At 41.0% G+C, this 22,382-nt stretch overlaps 2 protein-coding genes across 2 annotated transcripts; both read left to right on the top strand.

The window, feature by feature from the left end:
- Positions 1 to 2,219: 2,219 nt before the first annotated feature.
- LOC129492218 (platelet factor 4 variant) lies at positions 2,220 to 3,440 on the top strand. Its single transcript, XM_055297247.2, has 3 exons — positions 2,220 to 2,419; positions 2,740 to 2,866; positions 2,992 to 3,440. The coding sequence occupies exons 1-3, from the start codon at positions 2,329 to 2,331 to the stop codon at positions 3,077 to 3,079; spliced, it is 306 nt and encodes a 101-aa protein (XP_055153222.1). The 5' UTR covers positions 2,220 to 2,328; the 3' UTR covers positions 3,080 to 3,440.
- A 14,731-nt stretch (positions 3,441 to 18,171) lies between these two features.
- CXCL1 (C-X-C motif chemokine ligand 1) lies at positions 18,172 to 20,131 on the top strand. Its single transcript, XM_055296222.2, has 4 exons — positions 18,172 to 18,389; positions 18,488 to 18,611; positions 18,725 to 18,808; positions 19,340 to 20,131. The coding sequence occupies exons 1-4, from the start codon at positions 18,290 to 18,292 to the stop codon at positions 19,353 to 19,355; spliced, it is 324 nt and encodes a 107-aa protein (XP_055152197.1). The 5' UTR covers positions 18,172 to 18,289; the 3' UTR covers positions 19,356 to 20,131.
- The last annotated feature ends 2,251 nt before the right edge of the window (positions 20,132 to 22,382 follow it).

The following is a 22,382-nucleotide window of genomic DNA, read 5'->3' as shown; positions in this document are numbered from 1 at the left end:
TATTCTCATTCTATAAGCTTTCTAATTTTTAATTTTTTTCACCTTTTAAACTTTTTTATTGAAAACTAAGACTCAAACATAAAAATTTGCCTGCACAAGGTCAGAATCATCAATCACTGTCTTCCACATTCATTTCTTATCTCATGGGCAATAAGACACATGGAGTGGTCATCTTCTAAAATAACAACGCCCTTTTCTGGAATATTTTCTGAAGGGCCTTCCAGAGGCTGATTCATAGTTAACTCTCCTTCCATAAGTAGGAGAAGGAGTTCACTCTAAAATAATGATTAAAGAGTATAATATAGTAAATACACAAACCAGAAACAGTGTTGTTTATTATAATTATCAATTTTTATGTACTGTACATAATTGTATGTGGTATACTTTTATGCAACTGGAAGCACAGTAAGTTTGTTTACACCAGCATTACCACAAACACATGAATAATACATTGACTTGCTATGATTTTACAACAGCTATGGTGTCACAAGGCAATAGGAATTTTTTAGCTCCACTACAGTCTTATGGGATCATCATCATATATACAGTCTATTACTGCCCAAAACATTGTTATGTGGTACCTGACTGCAAATAAGTCACAGAAAATTGCTATTGAAGAGAGCACTATCTGGTCGGAGAGGCAGACAAGTGGACAAATAATTGGGACCATATGTGACCTGTGTCAATATAGATGAATGTTCCAATTATATGCTCTAATTGCTCCAATTGAATAGACATATGAACACGTCAAAGCCTCATCATCATCATTTTCAACACGTTATCTTCACTACTGTAGCTACTTTGCATTGAGTCCCTACCAGTACATTGAAATAGTGATAAACGTTATGATATCTAATGTCATAGTGTTTTCCATTTAAGAAACAAAACAATTTTAAACACTTTTAAATACACAGATACACACACACACATATATATATATCTACAATATATGTGTGTGCATGTTTGTGCATTCTGTGAGAAACAGGAACAACAGAGTTCTGCAAGATAGAACAACAAGGGAACACAATTATATATAGCTGTCAGGGAAGGCCCACCTAAGGAAGTGATATTTAAGCTGACACCAGAAATATGAATAGGTCTTACCAGCTGAATAGGCAGGTGTAGGGAGAATAGGAGAAAGAATTGCATATTCCTACAAAAATGCAGGCTTGCTGAGCATTAGAATATCAGCTAGTTCCATCCAGTGGGTCCCTGACACCCTTCACCACTGTTAGTCAGTGTGACAGGGAATTTCGGGCTTTGGGTTGAGGGTGTACCTTGCCCTGATCAAGAGCCAAAGTCATTCTTTTTTAGAGAAGAGAAGGCGATCGATATGGATCTCTTCCCCTTTCCCATGTGGGATTCTGTTGCATCGCCTCCAGTGTCACCTCCCATCATTCTCACATTCAACTCCCAGATGCCCTGAATCCTCCAGGAGAGCATCACTGCTCCCCACCAACAGTGCAGCCCATCCCACCCTGTCACTGGCAGTGACTGAAGACACAGCAGGCTCTGGAAGACATGGCCTGGCAAAATCTCCTTGTCCTCTCTTCTGGACTATTATTCAGGATGGAAACAATGAAGAAACATCCAGGAGCTAAGTTTTTATAAAAATAATTCATTCAAATATTACTTCTGCAATTTTTCTAAGAGTAACGGGAAATAGACCTTGTGTCCTGCAGTATACTGGGTGATTGTTGGTGGAGCCTGGTAAATCTCATCCAGAGACTAGGGAAGTTTTCCACATTCAGGTGAAATTCAGAAGAGTCATCACCTAGAGACCAAGTTAAACTTATTAGTATCAGAAAACAGTTGCAAAGAACACACTCTTCAAACACACAGCCGCCAAACTCAATGGTAATCAAAACTGAAGTTAGGAGCATATGGGCAGTTCTTGAGTTGAGAAGGAAACAAGAACTGTCTGGGTCCTGAAGCCACCTGCTGTGTAAGTTGCATGGTGACTACAGAGAACTCTACTACGATACAACACAGAAAATATTTCTCTTCTAAGATGCAAGTAGTGTTTCTAACTCCACAAATGTAAATGTATATAAACTGGGGTTGGAGGTATGCATCTTTGTACCATCTCCAGCCAAGGCAGCTGCCCCCAGCCTTTTGTTTTGTAATCTTGGCTGGCCAGAGTCCTAGTCTTCACAGCAGTGTCTTAGCTCCTGCACCACAGTTCCTGACTGTCCACCCCAGGCTTCCGGACTGGAAGGACGTGGACGGGGGATAAAAGAAGCCTGGTGAGGCCAGGAGTCACTGCCTGCAGAACCCCAGCCCGACTTTCCCTGCGCACTGGGATCCTGCTGGAACCTCGGCTGCGACATGAGCTCCTTAGCCAGGTCCCGCGCCACCCGTCCGGAGATGCTATTCTTGGCGTTGCTGCTCCTGCCAGTTGTGGTCGCCTTCGCCAGCGGTGAGAGCAGAAACCAGGCTGGGAGGGCCAGCAGCGGCGAGGGGGAGTCCGGGAAGTCCTGGGGCAGGGGAGGAATCCTCCAGGATCATGATCGCAGCTATACTTACCGCGCGCGTGCTGAGTCTGCGGGTACAGTGCCAGGCACTGCACGTGCACCTCGCCACCTGATCAGCACAACCTCTGTCTGAGAGAGGTATGATTTATGGCTAAGGAAAAGACGGCTGAAGGTAGTGGAAAAGGTCCCTAAAGTATCTCTGGCTACTCATGGAGTCAAAACTCCCTCCCCTCCTCCTCTCTTACTCCCTCCCTTTCCCCCTCAGCTGAAGCTGAAGAAGATGGGGACCTGCAGTGCCTGTGTGTGAAGACCACCTCCCAGGTCCGTTCCAGGCACATCACCAGCCTGGAGGTGATCAAGGCCGGACCCCACTGCCCCACTGCCCAAGTGATGTGAGTCCTCGCACTGCATCAGTCCGTTCACCCGCTCCGTGCCTCCTCTGCCCATCCCTCCCCCTTCTAATGCCATTTGCAAACCCAAGGACTGAAAGGCGCATCTCTTCTCTTTTCCCTGCCAGAGCCACGCTGAAGAATGGGAGAAAAATTTGCTTGGACCTGCAAGCCCTGCTGTACAAGAAAATAATTAAGAAACATTTGGAGAGTTAGCTACTAGCTGCCTAAGTGTGCACTTTCAACCTAACTATGAAAGAATCTTCTGATGTTTGTATTATCCTTCTTATATTATATTAACAAAATAAATTAAGTTATGGTATAGTCAATCTGTTTCTTAATAATACTGCAAAAATAATGCTGACACATCACAGTTTCATATTTTAAAATTTCCAGTGTTTTAAGCAAAAAGCATTATGAAAGAAGGCTTGGTTTAATAAAGGATGATTTTGTTCAGTGTTACATGTTAGCTGATACACATTTGTTCATTTATGTGATTGCAGTACTTTATAGCTACATATTTACCTCGAATGTTACAATTAGCTTGCCAATAAATATTAGTGGCTCTTAAGCATTACTTGACAGCTTGTTTTTTTTTTTAATGAAGTAAATAAGCAACACTCTGCTTTTATCCCCACAAATTCCTTAACACAAATATTAAGATTCTGGGAACTAGGAGAAGTGTGAGGTAATATTTTCATTCATCCTTTAGGAAGACATTGTTCTATACTGGGGAGAAATGAAGGTGTTATAATGTGGGCATATTAGTTTCCTGTTGCTTCTCTAACAAATTACCACAAACTCAGTGGCTTAACCAACACAAATTTATTGTCTTGTAATTCTAGAGATCTTAAGTCCAAAGTAAGTCTTAAAGGTTAAACTCAAGCTGTCCTCAGAGCTGTATTCCTTCTGAAGGCTCTAGAAGAGAATCTACTTCCTCTCCTTTTTCACTTGCATTCCTTGCCTCATAGCCCTTTCTCCAGTCTTCAACCTGCATCACTCCAACCTCTACTTCTCCTCTGTCTCCGCTGACTCTTCTACCTTTTATATCCGGCTTACCTCTCATAAGGAGGCTTGTGAATACATTGGGCTCACTTGGATAATTCAGAAACGCTTTCCAACTCAAGTTCTCTAATATATCTGCAAAGATATGTATATATATATTTTGCCATGTTAAGCAACATATTCATAGGGTCCAGAGAGTAGAACACAAGGATCTCAGGGCTGGGGGGCATTATTCAGTCTACCACCATGGACCAGAAGGCAGGACCTACTTGAGGCAGGAGAAAGCTACAGACCCTTGCTCATGAGCTAGGGCAATTTTAACCTAATGTGACAATGTGTAAAGATAGGATTAAGATCTATGATAAAATACAGACGGTACAATTCAATCTCTGTGGTGGGCTGGAATGGAGGGAGGTACCTAGGATGACAAATTAATTAAAATAAACAAAATTTATAGAGACTTATGAATATCATCTAAAATTTCCACATCCACATTGCAAATTAGTATTATTCCTATTATAGAGATGAGGTGACAGTCTTGGGAAAGACACAGCTTGTTCAGAGGCTGAGCAGATCATTCTGACTCCCGACTTCCTGCTCTTGCATTCACATTATGCTGTCTTTCACACAGGAGAGTGGCATGCTAGCGAATTCCTTGAACCAGCTGTTGAAGGTGGAGTAGGAATTTGTTGGGGGGGGGGCAGGCAGGCAATGGGAAGACTGGAACTGCCTCAAGATAAATAACAAGTAGAAAGACACAAGATCATTTTAAGTCATTTGCGTGTTTGAACAACAGTTCGTAGCACTGCAGGGTTGGAGGATCTATGGGGAGAGAGAACAAACAAGGGTCTCCCAACCAGTTTTTGCCCACTTAGTGTTTTTTTATCTTCAGTATAACTTATGTACTACCACCCAAATTATCTTTCCAAAACCCAAATATTTCATTTCCCTGAATAAAATATTCAAGGTCCGAAGTCCTTAACCTGGCATCCCAGGCTGCGCTACACTCACTTTCCCTCTGTGCCTTAGTTTTCATATGTGTGAAATGAGAACATTATGAGTGTCTAACTTTATGGATTGATTATCTTAAGGACTAAATAGAGGATGCATGCAAAACATTTGGCACAGTTCCTTATATATAGTCTGAGCTTAAAAATTAACAACGATTAATTGTATTATAGTATTATATTACTGGTATCAATATTTCTCTTAATGCACCATTCCAGTTAGTTTGGAGTGTTGAGTAAGAATTTTTTATTTTTTATTTTTTTGTAAGACAGAGTCTCACTCTGTCGCCCAGCAACCTCTGCCACACAGGTTCAAGTGATTCTCATGCCTCAGCCTCCTGTGTAACTGGGATTACAGGCAAGTGCCACCATGCCCAGCTAATTTTTGTATTTTTAGTAGAGACAGGTTTCATCTTGTTGGCCAGCTTGGTCTCAAACTCCTGGCCTTAAGTGATCCACCGGCCTCGGCCTCCCAAAGTGCTTGGATTACAAGCATGAGCCACTGCACCCGGCCTGAGTAAGGAATTTAAGAGAGGGTGTTTCTTTTTTTTTTTGTAATAGGTAGCAAAAAAAATTGCAATAGCAATGAAATTGTTCAAAACAAATGAACTTTAAAGGAGAAAATACTGGAAATGAGATGCGTGTGGTGTGATTTTGTTTTTGCTGATTTCCCTTTTGTTGCCTGTCTCAAACAACATGCTTAGCTTTATTTAATGATTTGTTGATGTGACTGTTAAAGGGTCAAAAGAGCAAAACAAATTTTGCAAAGTTAAACAATCCTGGAATGCTGGTGCCTCATACATTCTTGCTTCAGAATGACTTTGGTCTAACTGTCCTGAGAACATTTTTGAGTCATGTGTTAATCTGTTTTGCATTGCTATAATGGAATACCTGAGGTAATTTATTAAATAAAAAAAAAGAAGAAGCTTATTTGGCTCACAGTTCTGCAGGCTGTACAAGCATGGCACCAACATCTGCTCAGCTTCCGGTGAGGCCTCAGGAAGCCTGAGGGGGTGGAAGGCAAAGGGGGAGCAGGCATTTGTGATGGTTAATATTGAGTGTCAACTTGATTGGATTGAAGGATACAAAGTATTGATTCTTCACGTGTCTGTGAGGGTGTTGCCAAGGAAGATTAACATTTGAGTCAGTGGGCTGGGAAAGGCAGACCCACTCTTAATCTTGGTGGGCAAAATCTAATCAGCTGCCAGTGCGGCTAGAATATAAGCAGGCAAAAAAAAATGTGAAAAGAGAAACTGGCCTAGCCTCCCAGCCCACATCTTTCTCCCATGCTGGATGCCTCCTGCCCTCAAATATTGGACCCCAAGTTCTTCAGTTTGGGGACTTGGACTGCCTCTCCTTGCTCCTCAGCTTGCAGACAGCCTGTTGTGGGACCTTATGATCATGTGAGTTAATACTTAATAAACTCCCCTGTATATATATGTATATATTTTTTTCCACCACAGCTGGGAAGTTAAATCTTCTGGACTATAATGTTCCTTTAATCTCAGTCTCCATCCCTGACCTGGGGTTGGAGTCTCGAGGAAAACCGTGAAAAACAGCTTCTGTGGTAAAGATGCCACATCAAATCGGATGTTGTCTGGATTGTTGAATATATATGGAATACACACACACACACACACACACACACACACGCATTCCATTAGTTCTATCCCTCTAGAGAGCCCTGACTAATACAGTGTGTCACATAGTGAGAGAAAGGGAGCAAGAGAGAAGGAGGTGCCAGATTCCTTTAAATAGCCAGTTTTGTGAACTAACAGAGTTAGAACTCATTCATTACCGTGGGGAGGGCACCAAGCCATGCATGAGAAATTTGCTCCCATCACCCAAACACCTCCCACTGGGCTCCACTTCCAACACTGGGGGCCACGTTTCAACATGAGATCTGGAGGGGACGCACATCCAAACTGTATTAAGTTACTGCCTTTATCAGCATGGGCATGGGGAGAGGGGCTTTGCTCCTTGGAAAATCCCAAGTGACACAGCAACTCCCTGTTGTTGTTTCAACATTCATGGAGTAATAAAGATTCAGTGCGCTTAAACTCCCCTCTAGATGGAGGTAGTCAGCATAAAATGTCCACAAATTAGGGACTTACCACATAGTCATGGCGTCTATCAATGAACAAAACCATCAAATGACATTTTGACCTTGCAAGTTGTTCTGCATTTTTATTATTGCTTTTTTTTCCTTCTAAGACCTTTGTGGTAAAATAATTTCCTCTGTAATGCATAGGATATTGAAGCCTTCTTTGTTTTTCAATACAAATTCATATTTTTCTCATTGTAAAAGACAATGCATCTTCACTCTAAGTAACAGAAAACAGAGGCAAAAGAATAGAAACTATTTTTTAAAACTTGTAATTTTGCCACTCAGTGTTCTTTTTCTTTTTGGAGATATTATCATTTGACATGGTTATAAGTTGAACTGCTAATTTTCAATAAAGTATCAATTATTTGTACACAATCATAAAGAAAACACTTCGTAATTATTTAAGTGCATTGCAAGCACTTAGGGAGCATTCCTGTCCCAATTTTCCAAATAGGAAACCAAGTCCAGGGTAATAGAATTAGTTTCTTTGGCCAGAGAATGAATAGCTAACCTATGTGATCCAGCATTCACTTATACATATATGTAGATCCTATGATTGTTATATTCATTGTGTGTATATGTATGTGTGTATGAATGTATGTATATATTTCCACACATACAGATATATACACACTCACACAAACATAAAACAAGTTCATAATACAATACTTATATTTGCTTTGTACTGTGTGTCCTCATATTTTGTGTTCTATTCTACTCTATCCTACCACATTCCACTTTTTAAAAGATGTTGGCCACACCACTATAAAGTGATTTCATAACCTACTGATGTACCATGATGTATAGTTTAAAAACACTCCTCCAGTTCTTTGATTAAAGAGTTAAGTTGTGACGGTCTCTACTGGATTCCACACTCCAGATAAAATGCTTGGAGAGCCATTGGGGCAAGATACTGAGGCCTAGCTGAAAAGTTAAATCTCCTGGTCTATAGTGTTCCTTTAATCTCAGTCTCTATCCCTCACCTGGGGTTGGAGTCGCGAGGAAACCCATGAAAAACAGCTTCTGTGGTAAAGATGTCACACCAAATAGGATGTTGTCGGGATTGTTGAGACTTGAGGTCCTTTTCAGCTAGGGCTACCATTTATATTTGCTGCCCCTCTGCTTCAGCTGTGTACTTCCTAGCTTGGTCCCAAATGTAAATTAAGAACAGAAAACATCGATTTCTAGGAGGGCTCAAATAAAAGCAGCATATTCACACTCAGTGGACTTAACTAGCTGTTATACAAAATTCTTCTTCTCATATGGGTTTTTTCCTTATTATTCCTGTAGATGCTGGCATTAGCCCAGTGGGCTTTTGAGAAAGACAGTTTGGGTTATATCTCAGCTTTGACTCTGTGTGACCCTGGGTCTCCTCAGTTCCCTTATTCCAAAACAAGGACAATAAAGCCCACTACACAGGGTACTGAAAAGGATTAAATCACACTTATAATAGGATCCAGTGTGGGTTCTGACTCAGAATTGAAACCTAGTAAATAAGTATTTCCTTTCCTTTCCTTGGAGTTCTACTCTCAGGGCACATAACATTTCCAACAGAAGCCACAATCCCTGAGCTAGCAACCAACTCTTTAAGAATACAGCCAACAAGCCAGTACTTTCCTTGCTCAGAACCACAACCCAAAGCTTGGGTGCAGACAGCTAGTTAAGAAAAAATTTAGCATAACAGACACAAGTAGTATTTTCCTGACAACAACTAAAGGAAAATTAAATAACAAAACCACAATGTTTGTCAGCCAGCATGTCTATAAGATTATAAAATATACAGGACATCTAGTGTCCTGCATATTTATACAGGAGGCTGGCTTAGCTATTTTTCCAGGAAAGAAAACAAGAAAAAATAAACTAGACTTAAATTTGCCAAGTATTTACGTCTTCACTGAAGCAGACACAACATGAGGATTATGTCACTATCCAGCATTTGTGGTGAGAGGCAATGCGACTTGAAACAGAGCAGTCAAAACAGAGTTGGAACAGCCAGCTCTTACTTATCAGCTGTGTTGGAGAATCAGTTTTCTTTTCTCAGTAATTCTAGGGATAGCTATAGGGAATATTAGGAAATAAGCAATAAAGCAATTTACACATGCCTCCATCAGAATAACTATTAAGCTTCACTGTAATTATTCCTTTATCTAATTTCCTACTTTAAATCAGAGAATAAGGATTAAGCCTATTCCATCTCTTCATTCTGGATTTCAGAAAAATGCCTGATAGAATAGGTGTTAAGTAAATGTGTGTCAAATATTAACTACTTGGAGAAGAATAAATCTGCAGTTAGTGCTGTGAACTAATGGTGCAGTTGGGTGCTAAAGATAAGCTACTCAGCCAACAGAAAGTTAGTTGAAAATTAAAGAAAGACACCGTTTTCCCAGCTCTCGATCTTGTTAGGCTCACTGATCTCACCAAGTTGTTCATAGACATTATAACACACCCATACTATCTGCCTCATCAGTGATTTGTTTGATGTTTTAATTAGAGTTGCATTTGTAACTATTAGGGACTCTGTGAAGAGTTCCCCTCGTCTGTCTATCCACGTGCTCTCATCATACACAGATGCTATGACATAGACATATTAAACATTATTTTATTATAGATGTTTGCTTCAATGTACAACATACAGATGGTAAATTACACACAACCAAGCCCTTATTCCTCCTCTTTCACTATAATTCCCACCATATCTAATTAGATCTTGTATTTCTTTAGTGTTCTGAATTAACTACTTACTTAATTAACTAGAAATGTCAATCAAGGAACTAGCTCAGTCACACACCAGTAGAGCAACCCCTTTGAAATCAGTATTGTTCAGGAGAATCTGTTTCAAAGATTATCTAAGTAAATGGACTGATCAAGAAGGTAAAAAGGAAAACACGAATATTTCTTTAAAAAAATTGAAGGATAATGAATATTGGAAAATACTATGGACAAGTTAGTTAACTTCGAGTTCTCATGATGATTCAAACTTTTCTTCGCTGAAATCTGCATTTTTATGCTATGTATGCTATTTTCATTTGTGGTTTATATGTTCATCTTTCAATTTCCTAAATTTTGTTTTCAGAGTGACAAAGTCATAATAACGTTTTCTTCTCCAAAACAAATTTCCTGCATAATTATTTCCAAGAGAAACTTTTCATTTCCTTATCCTTTGCAATCCTGTAATTCTTTTTTTTTTTTTTTTTTCAATATATGCTCATGATGTCATTACTTGGTGAATACCACTTCCAGATTGGTCAGAAAACAATCTTAAAGAAAATGGAGATGCAAAAAGATTTATAAAAACCTTTTTAAAAAACAATAACCGGCCGGGCATGGTGGCTTACGCCTATAATCCCAGAACTTTGGGAGGCCGAGGCGGGTGGATCACCTGAGGTCAGGAGTTCGAGAACAGCCTGACCACCATGGAGAAATCCCGTCTCTACTAAAAATACAAAAAATTAGCCGAGTGTGGTGGTACATGCCTGTAATCCTAGCTACTCGGGAGGCTGAGGTAGGAGATTCACTTGAACCCGGGAGACGGAGGTTGTGGTAGCTGACATCATGCCATTGCACTCCAGCCTGGGCAACAAGAGTGAAACTCTGTTTCAAAGAAACAAAACAAACAAACAAAAAAAAACAAAACAAAAAATAAAAAAAAACCACCCCTCCAAAAAAAAAAATCTGGCAAAGCTAATATATCAAATGATTCTCAGTGTTACCTGAATGATTTTAAGTATCTGTAGACTAATCATAACATCAGATTATCATGCCAGGAACAGAAAAACAAATAATATAGCATTGCAAGAGAAAGTAGACAGGCTAAACAAAGAATTTTACATTAGAATTCATATTTTATTCAACTTTACCTCTTCTACTAAACCTATCACTGTGCCTTTTACACGCAGATGAATTTTAAAATGTGTGGGAAGAATAGCTATTATCTACTCACTTACTGCCTAGATCATGAACCTGTAATGACCTGGATTGTTCTATCAGCCCTAAGGCAGATGATCTATAAATCAAACACAGATATTCCAGCTCCATCTGTGACCAGGACCTCACTGGTTTTATTCCTAACATTGTTCCCCTTCTGTTCCACACTTGGGAGAGCTCAAGCCCTCTGGCTTTGGATGCAGGTCCCATCTGTCTCTTTAAATGTATTGGCAGACCTGGGCATCAGAGCTTTCTAAGGACTTTGGTTCAGACTCATTACTCTGGCTTTCCCAGATAGGGGATCCCCTTCCCTAGCTCTTACTATAGAATTCAAACTGTGGCTCTGACCCAACTGTCATATCTGGATTCATTAAATGTCCACTGGCATCTTTTATTCTGGTCCTGAGAGGTCAAAATAGGCAAAAGAAACTAAGGAAATTCCACAGTCCATCAAGGGAAGCTTCCATGTATCCTGACTTCAGGATATTTTAGTTTTAAAACAGTGGCCTGAAACCATTGACTCATGCATTATGCCAACAAACATTTGTTGAGTGCTTAGCATGAACCAGACTCATTTTAGAGACTTTTTCTTCTAGCTCCTTCTAATTCTCTGTTTGAAAATTTATCTTCATGTTTACATCTTCTTTTCCCTGACAGAACCGCCTATCTTCCAGAGTCCTGGCACAAAGCTTCCCATCAACTTTCAGGACCAGATATTCATAGTTTTTGAGGGGTCCCTAGGAAAGCCACTGGTGTGAGAGAATTTTAGAGTCTGGTGGATGCAAACAGGAATGAGATATGATAGCTTTCCTTGCAGAATACACAGTCCAGTATGGGAGTATGCAAATCAATGCTCCCCGCAATGTGATTTGTATCCAAGGGCCAAGATAACCCTTTGAAAGGAAAAAATGTGATTTTATTGGAAGTGACATTTGAAATGGTCCTTGATTGATAAACAGGAGCCTTCAGTGACTGGGCCCTGCCTATCCTTCTGCTGGATCAATCTAAATGTTAAAATTCCGTGTTAAAGAAATAAACTGCTGATTTTTGTTTTCAGGTCATACCACACTGTTTCCAGTTTCCATTCCTTTGCTTGTTTGGTCTGCCTCTTCTGAAGTTGGCCCCTTCCCAACTCACCTTAGGTAGCACCGTCTACCAGAAAGTTTTCTCTGGAAGCTCCCACGCTTCCAAGAAAAAGGGTCAAGTGTTCCCCTCCTGTGAGTGCCCATGAAACTCTGCACACTGCTGAGTGTCTTGGACCTCCACACAATGCCATATCTTTCTGTGCCACTGTGTAGATGTGAGTTCAGTTGAAGCAGAGTCTTCTTTTCCCTCTTTGTAATCCAATTTAGAGCCCAATTTAGTTCCTGGATCATGAGTGGTAGATAAATTTTGAATGGATGAATGGACAGATGCATTCACAATAAAGTAACTAGAGCAACTGTGTAGGAAAGTTGTCTATAGCAGAAGTGTGGAAGACGGGTGGTGTTAGGCAAGACTATTTCACTGGCAAGAGACAGAGATCTAATTTATACCATCTTAAAAAAAGTAAAGAAAGAAAATCTGCTGGCCTACATGACTGAGAAGTCCACAAATAAATCAGAGCCAGCTGGAGGACCTAGGTGTCCATACATATACTTAGATGGTCCCCTACATGTCTTACCTGTGCTTTTCTCTGGGCCAAATTCACTCTCAGGCAGGTTCTCCCCAAGCGTTACAAAATTCCAGGCCCTCATTTTACCAGTTTTGCAACCCCAGTGAGAATTCAGAACCTCCTTTTCATTCGTTCCAGCAAAAATTCTAGGAACTATTTCTAATATAGCCAGGCTTTGGTCACTTGTCCACATCTGAATCAATCAGCAGGGTTAGGGCCGGGGGTGGCATACAGGAAGAAACTGAGAGATGGGTTATCCTACCTGAACCCTATAGACTAAGAGCCGGTAATCGAGGGGGTGTTCCGAGAAGGGGGTGCCAGAGGAGCAGTCTTTGGAAGACTGAATAGAGAGGCTGACCCTAACTCTAGCACCCACTATGCCCTTGTACTTTGGGGGTGAACTGATCCAGAAATCTAACATCACATTTACACATCTTTATTCTTCTCTGCTCAGAGCCAGAGTCATTACATTGGAAGAGATGAGTATAGAGAAATAGGTACAGTAGGTGTGAGGGACAAGTTCCTAAGGCTAGTAGGGGCAGAGGAGAGCTGCCCACCTGTTCCTGCCTGCCTTGAGCATGGTCACTTCTCAGGATGGAGCATTGCCTCTATTTAGGCTCCCCTAAAATACAGAGCTTGAGTCATGGGCTTGCCATGCATGTAATTTGTTTGGGGAAAAGTTCCCAACACAGAGCACTCAAGAACCGGAAAGAGCAAAATAGGAAAAGAGGACATGGGCAACTGGGGTTCAATCCTACCAGTTATCCTCTGGGAAATGATGTAGAGTGTCTGCCCAAAGCATGAAAAATGGGAAAACATGTATCTATTGCCTCTGGTTTCTCCTGCGAAAGGGATGTTCCATGGCAGCAACAGGGAAACATTGGGCTAGTGAGTGAAAAACACCTGATGCAGCTGAGGCAGGGAGCTGCCAGGTGACATCTGCAGGCAGCAGAGTGCTACAGCAATGACAGATAAACAGGTCTTGGAAACATGAGCTCCCAGATTTGATTGCTAATTATGAAAGTTTCCATAGTGATTCCAGGCAAAATGGAATTTAGCTACCAAAGCTTCCATTTTTCAAGGTTCTTCCATTTCTTTAAGAATTGTTGCTTTCATATGTTTAAAGACTGTGTAAAATCCCGTCATTCAACTCTTGAAAAAAATTGGCTTGGAGGGACATTTTGTTCCAACAAGACAATGAATTTGTTTATTTTTCCAGGCTACAGCATTTCTGTGCTTATAAATTTTGAATTTTGGTTTATGCGGATTTCATTGATACAAGTGGCATATTAAGGAGGAAATAACAACCAAAAATTCTTTCCTTTCCAATTCATTTACAAAAAAAAAACAAGTGATTTTGATGAAAATTTTCCTGAGTCAAGTTCTGTCTAATCTGCGGAAGCCCACTGCTTCTTGACATGCTTCATTTGCTTCAATGTCTTGGCAGCTTCTGTGGAGCTCTGCTCCCCCTGAGTGCGCTCATTGCGTCAGTTTTGGGTTGGGTCCTGAGATGATTACAGCAGAAACACTTGTGTTTTTCTCCAGTTACCAGAACTAGATGAGAGATTTGGGCAGCATGATTAATGATGAAGGCAAACTATTTAATCCTATGAAACATGATGAAGTGTCCAAACTCGGCAATAGATATTTTGGATTTTCATATATGAGCAAACAGGCACTAAACAAAAATTCAATTTCCTTCCTAAAAGCTAGCAGATGAAACATGCATTGCCATTTAATTTTGGTGGCATTCTAAATGAATTCAGAAAGAGAAACTTTTTAAAAAATAAACATTTTATTTTGAAATAATTTTAAGTTTATAAAAATTGCAAAGTTAATACAGTATCTGTGTATCTTTCACCCACTTTCCTTTAAAGTGAACATTTTACAATATCATGGCATATTCGTCAAGGCTAAGAAACCACCACTGACACATTACTTTTAACTGAACTCCAGATTTTATTTGGATTTTGCCAGTTTTTCCATTAACATTCTCTTTCTGTTTCAGAATGCAAACCAAAGTACCACACTGCAGTGAATTGTCATGTCTCCATAATTTCCTGTGGACTGTGATGGTTCATCAATCTGCCCTTATTTTTCACGACATTGACAATTTTGAAGAGTACCACTCAGCCATTTAAGATTCTTTGATTTAGGTTTGAAGCATGCTTTTCTCAGGATTAGACTTGGGCTATTAATTTTTGAAAGAGCACCAAAGAGGTATGCTGTTCTTGTGACATCATATCAAGCGGGTACACGATATGCACATGACATCACACTGATGATGTAAACCTTCCTCATTTGGTATAGGGCAAGTTTACCAGGTTTCCTCATGGCAAAGTTACTATTTTATTCTTTAGAATTGAGTACTTCAGGAAAATATAACAAGCTACTTCAATGCCACAGGAAAGATATGCTGTTAGTGAAACAAAGCTATGGAGATGTATGACCATTTTGCTGTGTTTTCATTTAAGAATACGTAAATTTCAACCATTCAACTAGGGCAATAACAGATTTTTTAAAATCATTCTACTCTTGAAAGTATTAATTATATATCACAGAGTGTTTTTATCACAGCATAATGGTTAAATGCCATTTTATCTGAGTTTGATTTCCAGGCTTAAGGATGTATGACCTTAGGCAAGTGACTTAACCTCTCTGCACCACAGTTTCTTTATTCGCAACTTAAAGTCTCATAGACACAACAATATCTACTGATATTGTAGTTATCAGTACAAGTACAGGCTTGTTTGGAAGACTGAATGAGTTAATATTTGTAAACTGCTTAGAAGAGCAGAAAATAAATGCTCTGCCCTTTGCCTCGGGTGTAGAGGTTTAGCAATTTGCCCTTGGTATGCAGCAGCATTCCATATTTATTTACCAGAATTCTATAAGCTCTTATAATTTAGCTCCTTTGTTGAAGAAAGAAAAAGCAAATTTTCAGTGACCTGTGAATGTTTGTTTCACAGACAAAGTGAAGAGACATTAGAGAAGAAAAATCTCTTCTTGCCTTTTTGGTTTGTATAAACTGTATAAAATGAACATGTATTACAACTACAATTAGAAAACAATACATTTTTCAAGTTTTAAAGAATCATTTCCATGTTTCTGGAAATTTCAGTTTCCCATCAAATCCCAGAAAAAGAATGATAATAAGAGGTATAATCACACAAACTTTCAATTACGAGTGAGCTATTCACACACTTAATAAACTTTAGATTATATGTCATATCCTATTCCTTACTACTAATTTGAACCTTCCTCTAATTTTCTTGATTTTTCCCTTAGAATCATATTGATAAATACTAGAGTATTTTTAAAAATAGTCATTCGTTTAGTACTACTACATTCAAAGTCCGTTTTTATATACATGAAGTGATTGAAAGGTGGACTACAAAATAAACCAATGATCTGTCTGAATGGTAACAAATAAAATTTCATCTAAGTGTACCTCGTGGTAGAGTACATATTTGTCTTCCTTTCTGAAAGCCTGATACAGAAAATTTTGTAAATTCTCAACTGAGTTTCTTTTTTTAAATTTAGATTTAGAAGTTTGCAACATTGATTACAGCTTGAAACTGATGAAGATATTTGGGACACTGTATTTGGTCTCCATTGGGTCAATGCTTTTTCATTTATTCTTTCTGTTAAGAAATATAAGTAATCAGGAAGATGTGAAAAGGGAAATAATTGAAAAAGACTGGAGTACATATACTGTCTACAGTGTCCGTTTTAAAGAAACAGCATTCTAGCACACCTTTCTACCCTTGACTAAGATTACTATAATGAGAGCACCAGTACCCCTGAGTAACCAAAATGACATTTTGGAAACTGAGCTTTTGGTGTTTTTACTAACATTCTTCTTCCAGGACCTGCCTTGATTTATTCAAGACTCATACTGCTGTATATGGTGTTGTATACATTAGGGGTAGTTGTGTAGCAGTAACTGATACAGAAAATTTTAAATGTAAAAAACACTGGGGAGTGAACCTTTCATATATATATATATATATATATATATATATATATATATATATAAATTAACATCAGGATGAGTTTCTGTTTAGGCAATGTTGGAAAACCTATTTCCATTTTTTTTATTTAACAAACATTTAACAACCATTTATAAGGCACTTAAATCCATGCTGGCTCTTACAAATGTTGACGCATTTCTCATAACCACCTTGGGGTAGAAATGGAGAGGCTAAACAACCTGCAGGCCATGCTTCACTACTAAATGCAGGTGGCAGCCTTGCCTGTGTTCTCTGCTTGGCTAGGAACATAGGTCTTACCTATTGAGCTGGGCTGTGTAGAACTCTGTTGTGGGGACATTTGCCCCTGGGGCAGAAGCCTCTGCTTTTTCCCCCTCCTCCCATCTTACTCCATGTCTCAGAGAGCTCTGAATCCCACTTGGAGAATCACACTTAAACCCTCTAAAAACCTAATGATGAATAAAAATAAGTTCTCTAGAACTTCTGGAGAAAAAAGTAATAAAGCTACTAGGTTAAATGACTGAAATTCCTGAGAGAAAACAACATGTGTGTGTTTCTCTAGAAACGGGGCCCAATACTGAATACCAGGAAGTCCTATAGTAAATGGAATGTGACTCTATATGGGATCCGGCATTCCTATTTCATCCGAATGCATGTCTGCTGCTTCAGTGGGAAGGGTGCTTGCACACCAAGTACTCACTCCCTGGTGTCATGTGCTATAAAGTCCAAAGACAGAACCAGGAATGGTGAGCCCATGAGCCTGCTGGACCCAGGCTCCGAGGTCCGGAGTGACCACCAGTGCCGTATTTCTAGATCAAACCTGAACCCCTCCTACAGGGAAAAGATTTCCAGTGGATTTTGAAAGTTCCAACATTTTACAGGGAAGAAGGAAGATATGCAGGATATGAAAGAAGAGTTTATGTTATACAGCCCTGGCTTCCACTGACGCTAACACTGGATTCAGCTTTTGACACTGATAATCTGTTGCCACCAAATGGAAAACGTAAACAAGATATTCTAAGTGTGCTTAGAGAATATGCAACACAAGGAACAAGCAGAACATTCTTCTCTGGAATCTACGTGATGGACTGTACTTTCACAGAGAGCATTGATGTTAGATGTACATGAAATAGGCTAAACTGAAAATAAGAAAGGCTGAGGCAGAGAGGATAATATAGTTCCAGCCTATCTCCCAGCACCTTGTTAATTTCTCTCAACCTCCAGACACAAATCCGAGACATAACTCTCTTCCTCCAAAGAGGTCGAGCCTCCCCTGTGGTGGTTCTAAGGGATCCGCCACAGCTCCTTCTCCGTTCCCAGCCCCACACACTGGGATCACCAGGCACCCAAGATCCCACCTCTCAGGTGGTATCTTCAGCGCTGGCTGCCACTCAGCGCCCCTCCAGGGATCTGGGGCAGAAGGCGAATATCCCAGAGTCTCACAGTCCACGGGAGTTACTCTGAAGGGCGAAGCGCGGGCTGCATCAGTGGACACCCCCACCCCACCCGCACCCCAAGCGCTCCACCCCGGGGGCGGGGCCGTCGCCTTCCTTCCGGACTCGGGATCGATCTGGAGCTCCGGGAATTTCCCTGGCCCGGGGGCTCCGGGCTTTCCAGCCCCAACCATGCATAAAAGGGGTTCGCGGGTCTCGGAGAGCCACAGAACCCTGGCCGCAGGCACCTCCTCGCCAGCTCTTCCGCTCCTCGCACAGCTGCCAGACCCGCCTGCTGAGCCCCATGGCCCGCGCCGCGCTCTCCGCCGCCCCGAGCAATCCCCGGCTCCTGCGGGTGGCGCTGCTGCTCCTGCTCCTGGTGGCCGCCGGCCGGCGCGCAGCAGGTGGGTCCCGGCGCCCTGGGGTCCCCGGGCCGGACGCGGCTGGGGTAGGCACCCAGCGCCGACAGCCCCGCTCAATCACCGAGTCTCTTCTTCCCTAGGAGCGTCCGTGGCCACTGAACTGCGCTGCCAGTGCTTGCAGACCCTGCAGGGAATTCACCCCAAGAACATCCAAAGTGTGAACGTGAAGTCCCCCGGACCCCACTGCGCCCAAACCGAAGTCATGTAAGTCCCGCCCCGCGCTGCCGCTGCCACCGCCGGGGTACCAGACCCTCCTGCTGCCCCAACCCTGTCCCCAGCCCGACCTCCTGCCTCACGGGATTCCCTTCCCTCTGCAGAGCCACACTTAAGAATGGGCAGAAAGCTTGTCTCAACCCCGCATCCCCCATAGTTAAGAAAATCATCGAAAAGATGCTGAACAGGTGAGTTATGGTTTCCATGTACACAGGCGTCTGGAGCCGTTGGTCAGAAATACTGGCATGTGCCCTCTAAAAATAAAATCAGGAAAACTCAGGGGTTAGTTGAAGGACTAGAAATTGTGATTATTGTTTTCACAATTAAGGTTTCCTTTACGATAATTACTGCTGTGGTGCCAGAGGATATTCCCAATGCCTGGCGTCCCCACCCAGGTTCTTCCTTCGTTCCAATGAATGTAGGTAAAACTGCCTTCATTTGAGGCCCAGTATGACAAACAGCAATAGGTTCTGGCTGTTTTTAATCCAATAGTACCATGGAGACCACCGCCCCGCCCCACTCCGATTCCTAAAAGAGCATCCCAAGCTTAGAGGTCCCTGCCACACAGCACAGCTGTCATAGGCAGTAGCCACTTGGTTGCCACGCTGGGGAAACTGCATTCGGAAAACTCTAGAGGCTGGAGGAGCAGGACAGGAGAAGAGGGTTGTGCAGTCAGCTTTCCCGAGCACCTACTCAGGGCACCCATTTTCTCATTGCAGTGGCAAATCCAACTGACCAGAAGGGAGGAGGAAGCTCATTGGTGGCTGTTCCTGAAGGAGGCCCTGCCCTTATAGGAACAGAAGAGGAAAGAGAGACACAGCTGCAGAGGCCACCTGGATTGCGCCTAATGTGTTTGAGCATCGCTTAGGAGAAGTCTTCTATTTATTTATTTATTCATTTGTTTTGAAGATTCTATGTTAATATTTTAGGTGTAAAATAATTAAGGGTATGATTAACTCTACTTGCACACTGTCCTGTTATATTCATTCTTTTTTAAATGTCAACCCCAAGTTAGTTCAATCTGGATTCATATTTAACTTGCAGGTAGAATGTTTTCAAATGTTCTCCAGTCATTATGTTAATATTTCTGAGGAGCCTGCAACATGCTAGCCACTGTGATAGAGGCTGGGGGATCCAAGCAAATGGCCAATGAGATGATTGTGAGGGCAGGGGAATGTATGTGTACATCTGTTTTGTAACTGTTTAGATGAATGTCAGTTGTTATTTATTGAAATGATTTCACAGTGTGTGGTCAACATTTCTCATGTTGAAACTTTAAGAACTAAAATGTTCTAAATATCCCTTGGACATTTTATGTCTTTCTTGTAAGGCATACTGCCTTGTTTAATGGTAGTTTTACAGTGTTTCTGTCTTAGAACAAAGGGGTTTAATTATTGATGTTTTCATACAGAATATAAAAATAAAGCACTTAAAAATAGAAAATACTCGTTTGATTTTTGGGGGGAAACAAGGGCTATCTTTACTGGAAAATCTGGGGATTTATATCAATATTTCTCAACTTTTTATTGTGTTTATTTTTCTGGGTGTTCAATTTGCTATACAGATAAATCAAACTATGAGTTATGCTTCATTTCATGTGGTGATTGCTGCCAATACCCTTGGCTCTCACCTAGTGAAGAATGTGCTTTACTAAACTATGGGCTGGCCGCTAATGGGAGAGTCACTGATATAAATTGCCCTTTTTATAAGAAGTTTCTTTCTGTCTTGCTACTCAAATTTACCTCCTTAAAAATATTTATATTATCTTAACAAGGGCTCTCATTTCATTGCTTTTGTTGAACAATATTTCTTATAATTGTTGACAATTAATGAAGCTGGCAGTGAAATGGTGGCTAAAATATTTCATTTTTCAAAACTCAAATCATTTGTGTCGTCAATAGAAGCAGAAGTGAGTGGCTGAGTGCTTCACCTGTGAAAAGATCTGATTGAAATTTGGCCTCAGCTTTCTAACCTTCACATATAAGTAATTAGCACTAAGATTTGCAGTGTTTCAATCCTTTATAGCAATATACCAAATATAATGGTTTTAAGATTGGACTGCATTCATTTGCATCATTCCTAGTGGAATTTTGATGGGACCTCATAGAGCGGTTGCCCTCTGGGGAACTCTGTATTCAATGCTGTCCCAGAATGGCAGCAGCACTACAGGTTTTTAGGACAGAAGCAAAATTGGCATGTCAAAGAAGAAATACCCCAATAATGTAAAAGAAACCACACTCCAAACCTGAAAAGGAAGGATGTTCGTGCATGCATGAGGTGTGTACATGTTTCTGATTCAGAACTCATTCAGGAAATCCTGGGCCCTGGGTAACTGCCTCTAACAGAGGCAAGAAGGTGAGGCTGGCAGCCTCAATATTTCAAATCAAATTCTGGATCATCCCAAGAAGCTGGGCAAATAAAGGTCATAAGTAGCAAGAAACAAACTCTGTGAGCTTTTCTCACAACTAAAAAAGTTAAAAACAAGAATCTCTTCATAATTCCAACATTATCAGTTAATTATGAATGAGATGAGGAAGGAGAATATTTGTAAACTATACATAAGCAAATAAATGCAAACCATTTGAGAAACTCCATAAATGATAGCATTCACTCCCTAACCCCAAGTTAGAGGACACTGAAAAATGTTTACAAGTAGCACCCAAGGGCTCAATAAAACCACTCCTTACACCTAAGACAAGTCCTTACCCTCAAACATTGGAGCTTGCTGTACTGGCTACCTAGCTCTGGCTAATATGGAACAGGGAACATAAAAAGGACAAAAGAGATGCTTTTATTCACATGGTGGTTAAAGAGATTTCAAAGGATCAGACTGACTGGTGTAAATTCCAGCTCTGTCACTGTGATCTTGGGCAAGTTTCTTTACTTCACTCAACCTCATTTTCGTTTCTATAGGATGAGGATAATAACAAAATTAGGCTTCTGAAGTGTTGCAGGGATTAAATGTTATGGAGGCTCTGGAAACCTGGTTCTTGCCATTAGTCCTCAGGCCAACTCCATGGACATTGTCTCAGTCTCAGTCTTAGATCAAGCAGATAGGTAAATGGTGGTTTTCACACCAAATTGCTCTGAAAACTTGCAAGTACAAGGCAGTCTCCCGTTGGGAGTGTTATAGCAGGAAGTAGTACAGCCTTTTTGGCGTGGTAGTCACAGGGTGAAGGAAGTAGGAAAAGGATATTACATAACACATCACAGTTTTGAGAAGCCATCAGCAGGAAACAGCAATGATCACAGTGACTGAGGTTTCTTGAGCAATGTTACCATGGGGTCTAGAGAAGGAAAGAAGGAGACGTGGCTAACGCTATTCTATCATTGTGAGTCCTCTTGAGACACCCTCTCAGGTGTTCCAGAAGTAACTGGAGAGATGTTAAGGGATGGTGGAGGTGGCAGACCCACAATGGCACACTGAGGGAAATCCAGAAAAACAGATCACACTGTTTGTCTTTTCTGGCTACCCAATCACGTAATTTAAAAAAGGACCTGCCTGTCTTCACCAGTAATGTCCCACTGCACTCACAATGAGTACGACAGCTGCAATGGATAACAGCTTCCCAACTTAAGGCACTTGTTCTTCTGAATCTCTTCCTGGGGGCTTTCTCCATTGAGGTGTGGGAAAGCGGGCTTGGCAGAGAGAGATTTCTCAGCCCACAGCTAGGATGGCCTGTGATTTGATGCCCTGAGAGGAGAGATAGGAGTTAAAGTATGAATATTCAATTTTCCCAGTCTCTTGCTAGATAATTCTAG

This window comes from Symphalangus syndactylus, chromosome 10 (genome assembly GCF_028878055.3).
Source record: "Symphalangus syndactylus isolate Jambi chromosome 10, NHGRI_mSymSyn1-v2.1_pri, whole genome shotgun sequence".
Classification (NCBI taxonomy): domain Eukaryota; kingdom Metazoa; phylum Chordata; class Mammalia; order Primates; family Hylobatidae; genus Symphalangus; species Symphalangus syndactylus.
This window is presented reverse-complemented; position numbering and strand designations above follow the sequence as displayed.